The sequence below is a fragment of the Amphibalanus amphitrite genome, unplaced genomic scaffold (genome assembly GCF_019059575.1).
Source record: "Amphibalanus amphitrite isolate SeventyFive unplaced genomic scaffold, NRLGWU_Aamphi_draft 000896F_arrow, whole genome shotgun sequence".
NCBI classification, from domain to species: domain Eukaryota; kingdom Metazoa; phylum Arthropoda; class Thecostraca; order Balanomorpha; family Balanidae; genus Amphibalanus; species Amphibalanus amphitrite.
The window spans coordinates 168475-179167 of record NW_024882390.1 but is presented as its reverse complement, the minus strand read 5'-3'; the positions used below and the strand labels follow the sequence as shown (position 1 = coordinate 179167).

Genomic DNA, 10693 nt, shown 5'->3' with positions numbered 1-10693 from the left:
GGTTGCTAAATTCGAATTCAGCTCCAAAAACTAGCCTAGAAACATGTAAAACTCGAAAAAGTGACCCGAGGTCACCCGAGGTCACCAAAGGTCAATGACCTGACCTGACCTTCAGGTGACCTTGACACACACGGGAGTAACATCAAATCACATGTTTGAACGTTTGAAACCACGAAAAGCTTGCAAACACGCGGCTAGTGCGAGCCGACATACGCGAAATCGCGATTCCGGCCAAACATGGTCTCGGAAAAGAGGTCACAGGTCAAAGGTCATTTGGGTCAGGGTCATGAAATTTTCAGGGTAGGTGTAAAATTGATCAATGCGAGGGTACTGAAAGTTTCGTCGCGATCGGCCGCTTTTTACGCGAGTTATTCGCGAAAAACCATGGGGGGGGGTCCATCCGACCCCCCCTACACATGCGAGGGTTAAACATGGTTTGTGGAAGTCATCTTGACAGCACAACAGTCCAGAGTCAAGCACAATGTGAACACCGCTATGAGCACGGCTTAAAAAGGCCATCCCACCGTAACATTAGTTTCGAGTTGAGATAGCCAAATTGGGGTCCCTGCGCTTGCACTTGCCGGTTTGGACACTCACAGCATCGGCAATGCAATTTCAACGTCTGCAGTTTTCGAATTCTAAGGGGCTAATGCATATGAAAGCCCCCTTAGAATTTGTGACGTCAACGCAGATCTAGCAATTTTGAAATCGTACACCAAAACCTTGGTAACAGACAATTGCTGCTGTGGTGATATTAGTTTGCGTGCAAATACGAAATTATTGTTTCCAAATGATGTAACAGGGGCCCTGTTAAGTGTTTGCGGCCACCGCGGTTCCCGCGGCCAAAAAGGCGGAGTTTTATCGGCCAATCAGTCGAGAGCAGCAATATAAGAATCGCGCACCTCTTCCTGCGGCTCCTGCGGTCGCTCGGGAGCGACCGCAGGGAAACTTCGACATAAATTGCGCGCGTAAGACAAAGCATTGCGGGTTTCACTCCTTGCTTAGGTTGGTTTTATGATGCTGTTTCGGAATACTGGCTTCAAAACGGTACTAATTGATGTGAGTAAGCCATTGACCAAATAAGCGATGAAATTTATTAATTGAAAACTAACAAATCGATAACTTTTTTTCATACATCAATAAATATGGATAGGTACACTATAGTATTTTAATAAATTATGAATAAAACTCTACATAGAATGATATATGGTTCTTCATGGCTAACTCGTGGAAAATCGGATATCTTTCCCTCGCTTGTTCCCAAAAAAATATCGCTCCTTCGTCGCTCAGTTTTGCAGTAAACCACTTAGAAACGATAGCCTCATATAATCTTTTTCACTCAGAGCCATGAAGAATCCTCTATCGGTATTTATTCACGTGGGTAATCACCACTCTCGATATCAAATCAAGGATGCATGACGCTCACAGAGAGCAGCTATACTATTCAGCCAACATTCGGAAAAATACACGCAATTGCCTAGCCATTGAATCACCTTGGCCTTTGATTAACTTTATCTTATCAATGCCCGTCGTATATTATGGCTCATCAAATTGCGTCGCAAATTAATGCTCATCAAAAGACAAACGCACCTTTCACATTTCAAGTCCGTTATCACGACCTTCAAACTTCGGTGAAGCTGCATCTTTAGATCAGTTCGATTCAAATGAAGTGTTTGTCGAAGTTCTTGATATCACAGTACTTAATTAAAAAGTATCCAGCTGCAAAGGAGAACGTTGGCATGGTAAAATACCTCCGCCATTGTCTACCTATGAAGACACCAGCACTAAGCACACCACACCCATGAAAAAGTGTGCGTAGCACCCTGTGTTCGTATCATAGATCGCGCCTGCCCAAAGGTCACAGATAGCGAATGATCTCCCAGACGATCGCGATAGTTTCCCTGGCGACCGAGACAATGAACCAGGATGTCTCACGGGCGCCAGTGGCACCGAAATGGCACGTAGCAACACGCAGACGGCTAAATGTGGAACATGTCCTGTCATTCAAACATTCAACACCAACAACATCAAAAAATCAGGTTCGACGAAAATATATTACCCGTGCATTGTTCTAAAAAGATCGTTGATTGACGCCAAATCGTGGTTGAATCGCTACAGCAAAACATTTGATTCTAAGCCGCATTCCTGTTACTTGGTCTAAGTTGTCTTAAATTACACTTGAATATATCCTCAAAATTCGCATCAAGTTTAACTAAGTAGCAATATACATATAAAGAGCCCGTCTCTTTTGCCACTGACAGTCTGATGGTATGCGGGCAGCCGAACTCAGAACGAACCAACATGGTGACAGTACAAGCTGTACCGGCCTGGGCAAGTTATTCGGAGACATCCCGAATTCTCTCCCCCATGAACCATTGTCTGTTATTACTTGTTTACGGTGAAGAGGCGCAGAGACGGGCAGACACATGGGGCACCCACTGGGAGGGCGAATGCTGACGGTAGCAACAGTAGTGGCGGAACACCTTCAATTAAGGGGGGACACTGCCGATTTTTGGTCCCATTCTTTCCATGCAACGCCCATAGGGCTAATGTTTAAATGCAAAAATCAAAGGAGGGCACGGTGCCCCGGTGCCCTGCCCTCCCCGTTCCGCCGCCTATGGGTAGCAACATTCTAATAGGGGACCAACTACCACCTATGGTAAATGAGCAGCTCAAAGTGACATTTTGTGCAGTTCAGTAGCAATCGGTAGAAAAAAGTTCCAAGCCCAAAACAAGACACTAACGCAGTGACAAAGGGAAGACAGTGTTCGACGATGAACAAGTGGACACCTAAGGAAAGAAAATTGAAAGTATATATGGGAGCAAACGTGACACGAACCTATTACCTTTTAAGAAATAGTATGTGAATTCGTTGCACCGTTTCTTCGTCTGAAGTGTTGGAGGGTAAAAAGCACCCTAGGGGTGTATGCTATATTCCAAAATTAGATCTAAGATTTTTACAATTTTGACGGAGACTTTCAGTTGCCAATTTCCCACAGTCCGACTATCCTCTCCTCACCTCGTCCTGACACCCACCTACCTGCGAGTCGGACACCTCTTTGATCATCTTGTCGGAGCCGACGGCGTAGATGGTCTTAGCGTCGGGCGACACGGCCGTGCTGAAGTAGTTGCAGCCGCGGAGCACGTTCTCGCCGCAGCGTCTGCACAGCTGCAGGTCCCACTCGTAGATGGCCCCCTCCATGCCGCACGACACCAGACGGTTGTCCGAGGGAGCCCAGCGCAGCGCGCGGATCTGAGCGACAGAGGGGGGGGGGGAGACACGGTAAGTCAGGTCAGGTCAGGTCTCAGGCTGGCGAGGGCTTGGGATTATCAAAAGTACTAGGGGATAAGTGCAGCTTATTCGAATGAAGGAACGACAGGTAACAACGCTATAAAGGTGCCGGGAGAAGCTGGACGATCATAAATATGGAAAGTATGCACATTCAATGCTCCTACCACTATAAAGTTAACCGTTGCTCCTATCCCGAGCAAAGGTTATGAGTCGCTGGCCGTAGCTGAGTTAAATCCAAACATGGTCTCCGGATCCCATCAAGTCTCGCCCATATTTCGACGCTCTGAGGTCCCACCTTCCCGCCGTGACCCTTGAGGTTGCCGACGTTCTCGAAGGTGATGGTCGAGTAGATCTGGATGACGTTGCCGTGCACGGCGGCGAACAGGTGGCCGCCATTGCTGAACGCGCACTGGGTGCACGAGCGGATGGCGAACTCCTTGATGGTGCGCATGTCGTTCATCAGGATCACCATGTACCGCAGCTTGTCGGAAAAGCCGGCCAGTACGCTGTAACCTGAAGGGAGGCAGAACATACCCTCAGCATTGCTGCATTGATAAGGCTCGATTCGGAACTGATCGCAAAACGCATCTGGCTCAAATTTCCTTGTGTTTGCATTCCTATACAAAATATGTAAAGAGCAACAAGTTGATATGGCCATGGAGACAGTATCATCACTTCACATCATCTGCAACGATAGCCCGAGGTCGTTCAATTCGGCAGTGACTAACACTCGATCTGTTGAGTCAACACATCGACTGATAAGGTGCCGGCTGCTTGGCCCGTGTTTACCCTTTGCCTTCGAGGACATGAGTATGATCGAAGAGCCAGCAAACAATATCCACGGTAAATTAGCGGTTAAGAAAGCTAATCCTGCAGTTTTAAACAACATCGACAAATATAGAAAATATCCAAATGTCGTTTAGGACCAGACTCGTAAAGTGGAGGGTGGGTGAGCTCACGGTATTGGCTAATCATCACTAATTGCTTGTTTGTGTTTCTTAGATTTTGTTTCTAAGACTATTCGGCGATCACCAGCTCCTTCATAATAGATAAATAGACTGTAACTGCGTCATTCACAATCACCAAAAATGCACTGCGTTGGTTCAAAGGGTTCAACGCATTTTACGACAATACAATCCACCACATTTCAGCGCCGTTTCGACCTTTGTAAGTGGTCCAGTGTCCACGAATACATACATTTATATAACGATGCCGAGGCACACTGGACCCTGTCTTCATTCTCACTTCTCTGTCCATTTCGTACGTTTTGACACGCGCTACTGCCACATCAAATCGAAAGTGTACGCCAGTTGATAACGACCAGACAGTCGAGACCGCGATGGAACGTCCAGGCTCTCTGCCCCGGTCCGTCGCGATGTTTATATCGATCAGAGCGCAGCGCGGTAATTCCGCGCTGACGAGCCGGTCGTGTCACCTTCTCTCCCTCGGCGGCGGCAGGCTGACCTCAGTGCGTCGCCGCCGGGCGGACCCTCCGACCCGGGTCCACCGGTCAGGTCGTGTCAAAGTCCGTCGGCCGACAGGGGCTGTGGGAATCTGCCGCTTGCACAGACTGGCGCAACGGAGGCGCTCTCGGGAGAGCGGCGCGGCCCGGCGCCCTGCACGTCAAGTGGCGGTCAAGGTCCATCGGCCAGCGCAGAGGACACATACATCACAATGACGGCACGTCGAATAACGCCGGCCGACGCGATACTCAGAACCGAGAGCTGTTGTTGGAACTCCGGACCGACGGAGCCAGATCAAACCAGATCGATAATTTATGTTTCAATAATTGGGTATGGAGTTCAATAATATTGCATCGAACTATCGACATCTAATAAATGCATACTTTACAGTGTTGTGAAGTATATGCTAACCAGTGAACCACTGACTTCAACGTTATGTGCAGCATGGAGTGTGTAGCAAAGTCGTTGTATGGAAAACATAGAAATGTAATTGCCTGATTAAAAACAAATTACAGCTTGAATCAAAATACCATTCCAGTGCTGAAATTTACCTTTCCATTGCACCTGGCCTTGGTTAACTTGGGTTGGGCATACCGTAATGCAGATCGAGCATGATGAGAACTAAAAATGCTTGCTGTATTTGGTTGATGAATCATGCCATTAGTTCAGTTTCTAGTTATGCCACGATTACTGAAGCCAATAATCCCAATAAAGCAAATATTACTAACTCCATGGTAACTTGTACGTTTTGCGCTATTATTATTTTTCTCAAACTCCATTCTCTATCCTGCGATATAACACTTAGCCCGGACCTCCCACTCTTCCAGCTCCGCCGTACTTAGCGGGTACATGGCCTGCCGTACCTAGCAGGTGTATGGCCACGTCGTATCTAGTGGGTGTATGGCCCGCCGTACAAACCTAGCGGGTGTATGGCCCGCCATACCTAGCGGGTGTATGGCCCGCCATACCTAGCGGGTGTATGACCCGCCATACCTAGCGGGTGTATGGCCATGCCGTAGTTAGCGGGTGTGTGGCCACGCCGTACCTACCTAGCGGATGTATAGCCACGCCGTACCTATAGCGGGTGCATGACCCGCCGTACCTAGCGGGTGTATGGCCACGCCGTATCTAGTGGGTGTATGACCCGCCGTACAAACCTAGCGGGTGTATGGCCCGCCATACCTAGCTGTTAAATGGCCCGCCATACCTAGCGGGTGTGTGGCCACGCCGTACCTATAGCGGGTGCATGGCCCGCCGTATCTAGCCGCGGGTGTATGGCCATGCCGTACTTAGCGGGTGTGTGGCCACGCCGTATACCTACCTAGCGGATGTATAGCCACACCGTACCTATAGCGGGTGCATGACCCGCCGTACCTAGCGGGTGCATGGTCCGCCGTACCTAGTGGGTATACGGCCCGCAGTACCTAGCGGATGTATGGCCCGCCGTAACTAGCGGGTGTGTGGCCACGCCGTACCTAGCGGGTGTATGGCCACGCTGTGCAGGTCGTCCTGGAACTGTTTGTACACGTCCAGCGTCATGGCCTTGTGGTTCCAGATGGCCACCGAGCGGTCGGCGCCGCACGTCACGGCGAACGGCCGACGGTACGCCAGATCCATGTCCAGGATGGAGCCGTGGTGGAACGGCGTCGACAGGTGCTCAAACACGCAGTCGGAACCCTGTCGGGAGAGGAGGGAGAGAGTTAGAAAGGGAGACGGGGAGATGAAAAAAGAGTGGAGAGGAAAGGGTAATAGTGAGGAGGGGCGTGGATAAAGAAAAATAAACAGATTCAGGGGAAGAGAACAGACACAGAGGCAGCATGAGAGAGAGAGCGAGAGAGAGTGAGAGAGAGAGAGAGAGAGAGAAAGAGAGAGAGAAAGAGAGAGAGTGGGAGGGAGAGAGAGAGAGGGAGGGAGAGAGAAAGAGAAAAAGAGAAAGAGAGAGAGAGAGAGAGAGAGAGGGAGAGAGAGAGAGAGAGAGAGAGAGAGAGAGAGAGAGAGAGAGAGAGAGAGAGAGAGAGAGAGAGAGAGAGAGAGAGAGAGAGAGAGAGAGAGAGAGAGAGAGAGAGAGAGAGAGAGAGAGAGAGAGAGAAGCATCCTGTGAAAAAAGCAAAACATTACACGTGATTCCAAACTCAATCGATGACGCAATTACAACTAGTACAATAACGCGATATCAATAGATACAATTGCGGATCTTGCCTGTAAAGTTAAAACATACAAATGTGTCCCTGACAATATCCTCGGTCGCCTAACCTTATTGCTGAGAAACACGCTGCTCATGGAGATGACGTAGAGCTGACTGCGAGTGGAGGCGGCCACCAGCGTCTCCTCGGAGGGGCTGACCGCCAGGCCGGTGATACCCTCCTGCGGCGGCGCCTCCTGGGTGACCGCCATCCTGCCCGGGTCCTGAGGCACGTGTACCGTCCGCAGCAGACGGTAGAACTCGGTCGTCTGGTCTTCGGCGCGGTCAAACACGTGCGCGATGCCCACGCCGCACACGGCCACGAAACCCTGGCGGATGGGATGGGACTGGTCAGGTGATGCCACTTATCGGTCAGGGTCAGGTCAGAATAGAACGGCTAAAAATGACGAGCCAATTGGCTGTGGAAACTGTTTGAGATCATGCCAAGGGAGGATAATAAAATGCTAAGCTTGGAGATGTAGTAAAAAAGGTACATTTTTAACCCTCGCGGGCCCGGGGGGGGGGCGTTTTTCGCCCCCCCTGGCGAATATTTGCGATAGCTCCCGAACGCTTAGGGATAGGAAAGCGAAACTTTCAGTACCTTTTCTCCCATCAATTTGACATCTTCTGAAGTAAAAAATTTGGACCTAGCCCCCTTGATGACGTCACAAGGTCCATTTTTCTAGACCCCTGCACGGCAAACTTCGGCGTCACAGACGCAAACTTCAAATAGCTGCTAAAAATAGAGTTTTAGAGATAAAGACAAATTACGAGCACGGTTGTGTAGCGTTTGACCTAGATAAAAATGGAAAAATAGTTTTGGTGACCTGAGGTCAGAGGTCAGGTCAACGACCCCGAAATGTGGTTTTAGTTTTTCGCAAATAACTTCGACAAAAATGGTCCTAGAGCTACGGCAGTGGTACCATCGCATTCGCCTTGTCAAGCCGCGTCGAATGATATATATTTTGTTCGGAAAAGGTCAAGTTTTATGTTGACCTCATGTGACCTCGAATGACCTCTGGTTGACCTTGACACATGAAAGGTCGTTTATGATGGATTTGTACCCGCTGATCACGAATCTGGCATCTATTTTCCTCTAAGCCTTCATTTAGAGCTTCCGGATGGCAAAATTGTCTTATTTATTATTACTAACTTGAATTAGTGAAATAGCCTCTAGCAGGGATACTCTTCAGTGACCTTGACCTTTGAGCAGCCTTGTATCGTAAGATGAACCACAAATAGGAAACTGATAAGCCTCAAAACATTTCAAAACATCTTGGAAGTTAGCACGCAAGATGTGCGAAAAAGTGCCAAGTTTGAGGTCAATTTTGAGCGTGACCTTGACCTTGACCTTTCATTTTGAGCACATTTTCAGAATCCTCAGATTTTCTTCTTTCGTTTGACACCCAATTTTGCCGGTTTGATGCCGCCTGCCGTCTTCTAGAAGGCTTACTTTGAGATCACTACACATGTGCCGGTTTTTGCCTTTGACCTTGACCTCTGACCTTGAAAATTGACCTGAGGTCAAAAATTTTAGGTGCTTTAGAATCGTCTCGTAAGGACCTTTCGTTTGGTATCGCTTTTGTTTCCGTAGCTCCCTTATTTACGGAGTTAGACAGGGGGGCGAAAAACGCCCCCCCCCCCCGGGCTGCGGTGGTTGGGATTACCCCCCGGGCCCGGCCGGGTTAAAGCAGATATACAATTCAACTGATCTCCGCGAAACGAAAGCCGAAAACACATCAATTTCTGGACGTTCTTGACTAATTTTGCCACAATCGTAGCTATCGCAACCAGCATGAACATTCCAGTGACGATACCGCTGAAACCCATCACACAAAGTCAGAAGACATCCGAGCATGGCACCTCACCAAGCCTGCACCCCACACACACCTTTGAGAAGGTGACGATGCTGGTGACGGGTGTGCCGGCGCCAACACCTCCTCCGGACACCACCGAGCCGGAGCGGGTGCCGTTCACCGAACGGCGGTCTGCCTCCGAGGAGGAGTCCTTCCCCAGCACATCGCCCAGCCGGAACTCGGCCTTCAGTTCAGCAGCGTCATACAGCACCACGCGACCCTGGTCGGTACCCACCAGCAGACGGTTCTGACCTGAGGAACACACAGAACCGTGAACACCAATCTGCCTCATGTTGCATCATCTTGCTGTGGCTATTACCTACGGTCAGTTTCAGTACCTACCTGCCCAGGCGGCGCACATGTAGTTGGTGTTTTCAACGCGCTGGTGACCAAACTGACGCAGCGATCCTTCGGTGAGTCGCAGCATCTTCAGCAGGTGCTGGCCCACCACCACGATCACTGCCGGGTCCGCCGGGTTGTACACCGCCTGCGAAGGGAAGCGACGTTCAGTCTTGGTAGCAATAAAGCCTACACAAAGTAGCGATTGATATACATTGCTCAAAAGTCAGGATCTCACGTTCAGGGCAAGGAAGTGCATGCAGCATCTCCTTATTTACAACCCGATGTTTTATCTCATTATCTACCGCATCCTCTCACCTGGTTGACGGCTGCCCAGGTGTTGGGCATGTTCGGCTTGAGCGTGGTGACGATCTTCCCCTTCTCCCAGAGGTAGACGACAAGCGTGTAGTCCGGGCTGCCACCGAGCACCAGCACATACTTGTGGTCGCTGGAGAAGGACAGAGACACGACGTCCTTGGACTGCACCTCTGTGCAGTAGAGCGTCTTGCGCCGTTTGCTCGTAGACAGGTCATAGATGAAGATGGTCGGCTTGTCAACGCAGTCAGAGACGGCCAGGTAACGTCTGAAAATAATGACAATCGTCAGGAGTTGTGGAAGTATTAATAAATTAGACTGACAACATATAAGAAAATTCACGTTGCATAAGACGCCCATCCATCAGAAGAAACAGATAAACAAAACGATCTGCTGGTCAGAAGAAATTGTGAAAATAATCAATATGCATCCTGAAAAGTCAACAAATATACTAAGTGCACCATAACGAAACAGCTGAGCAGTGAACAGCGTACACAATACCTACATTTGTACCTAGCCGTTACCCCTGCCTACAATCGATCTAACAACCAGTAACGAGCCACGCCTGGCTGGCATGAACTTTTAACGCATGTTGTAGCCCGTAGAGATACATAAAGCTTATTTACGAGTTACGACAAAGCTAACGGAACTCACTTGTTTTGGCTCAACGCAAAATTCTTCAGATTCCTGAGTTTTCTTAGATCATCGAAATGCGTTTGATGCTTGTGAAGCACATTGTAGCTGAGTATCGTAGATCCAGCTGGGTAAATTATGTTCTGATCATCGCAGTAACATACGTTATTCGGAATGTCGTTCCTAAGCCCAAATATATGGACTAACGAGACCTCAGCGATAGACATTGTAAACCGTTCGAAGCAGTTCAATTATGTAGATTCACACACTGTCAAAGTGAACATTATTAGCTCTATATTATGAAAGCTATCGAGCTTCGCAGTGCATACGACGATGAGTAAAATGTGAAATCCATCAGTATGTCCAAAACATCTTTCCTTATGTTTCAAAATTTTGGGTGGCGGGATCGCATTGCACGTTCTCTTTGTCAGCCTCGTACTACTTTACGTCTGTAACAAAGATTCGGTAAGTTAATGCATTGCAGTAATGCAAGTTTCCAGAATTATGCTATAGCTGTAGGGAAAAGCCAAACGACTTTCGTCTTTCACCAAACCACTTTTACACACCGGTCTTTCAACACGCTGCGCCACGATAGACAGCAGAGCGCTACTTC

General features: G+C 48.8%; 1 protein-coding gene across 6 annotated transcripts in view; it reads right to left on the bottom strand.

Annotated features, from left to right (window-relative positions):
• The window catches only part of LOC122367780 (cilia- and flagella-associated protein 57-like), a 20460-nt gene extending 9767 nt beyond the window's left edge, over nucleotides 1-10693 (bottom strand). For 2 of the 6 annotated variants that reach the window (XM_043341184.1, XM_043341185.1), the window contains exons 1-9: nucleotides 10647-10680; nucleotides 10102-10348; nucleotides 9451-9715; nucleotides 9136-9280; nucleotides 8828-9045; nucleotides 7009-7266; nucleotides 6231-6432; nucleotides 3588-3805; nucleotides 3041-3253 (exon numbers count right to left, since the gene is read on the bottom strand). In XM_043341184.1, the coding sequence (XP_043197119.1) occupies nucleotides 3041-3253; nucleotides 3588-3805; nucleotides 6231-6432; nucleotides 7009-7266; nucleotides 8828-9045; nucleotides 9136-9280; nucleotides 9451-9715; nucleotides 10102-10307 (1725 nt within the window). In that variant the 5' untranslated portion in view covers nucleotides 10308-10348; nucleotides 10647-10680. Of the gene's footprint in view, nucleotides 1-3040; nucleotides 3254-3587; nucleotides 3806-6230; nucleotides 6433-7008; nucleotides 7267-8827; nucleotides 9046-9135; nucleotides 9281-9450; nucleotides 9716-10101 lie in introns of all 6 variants that reach the window. The other 4 variants (XM_043341182.1, XM_043341188.1, XM_043341186.1 and 1 more) reach the window with 3 other exon arrangements.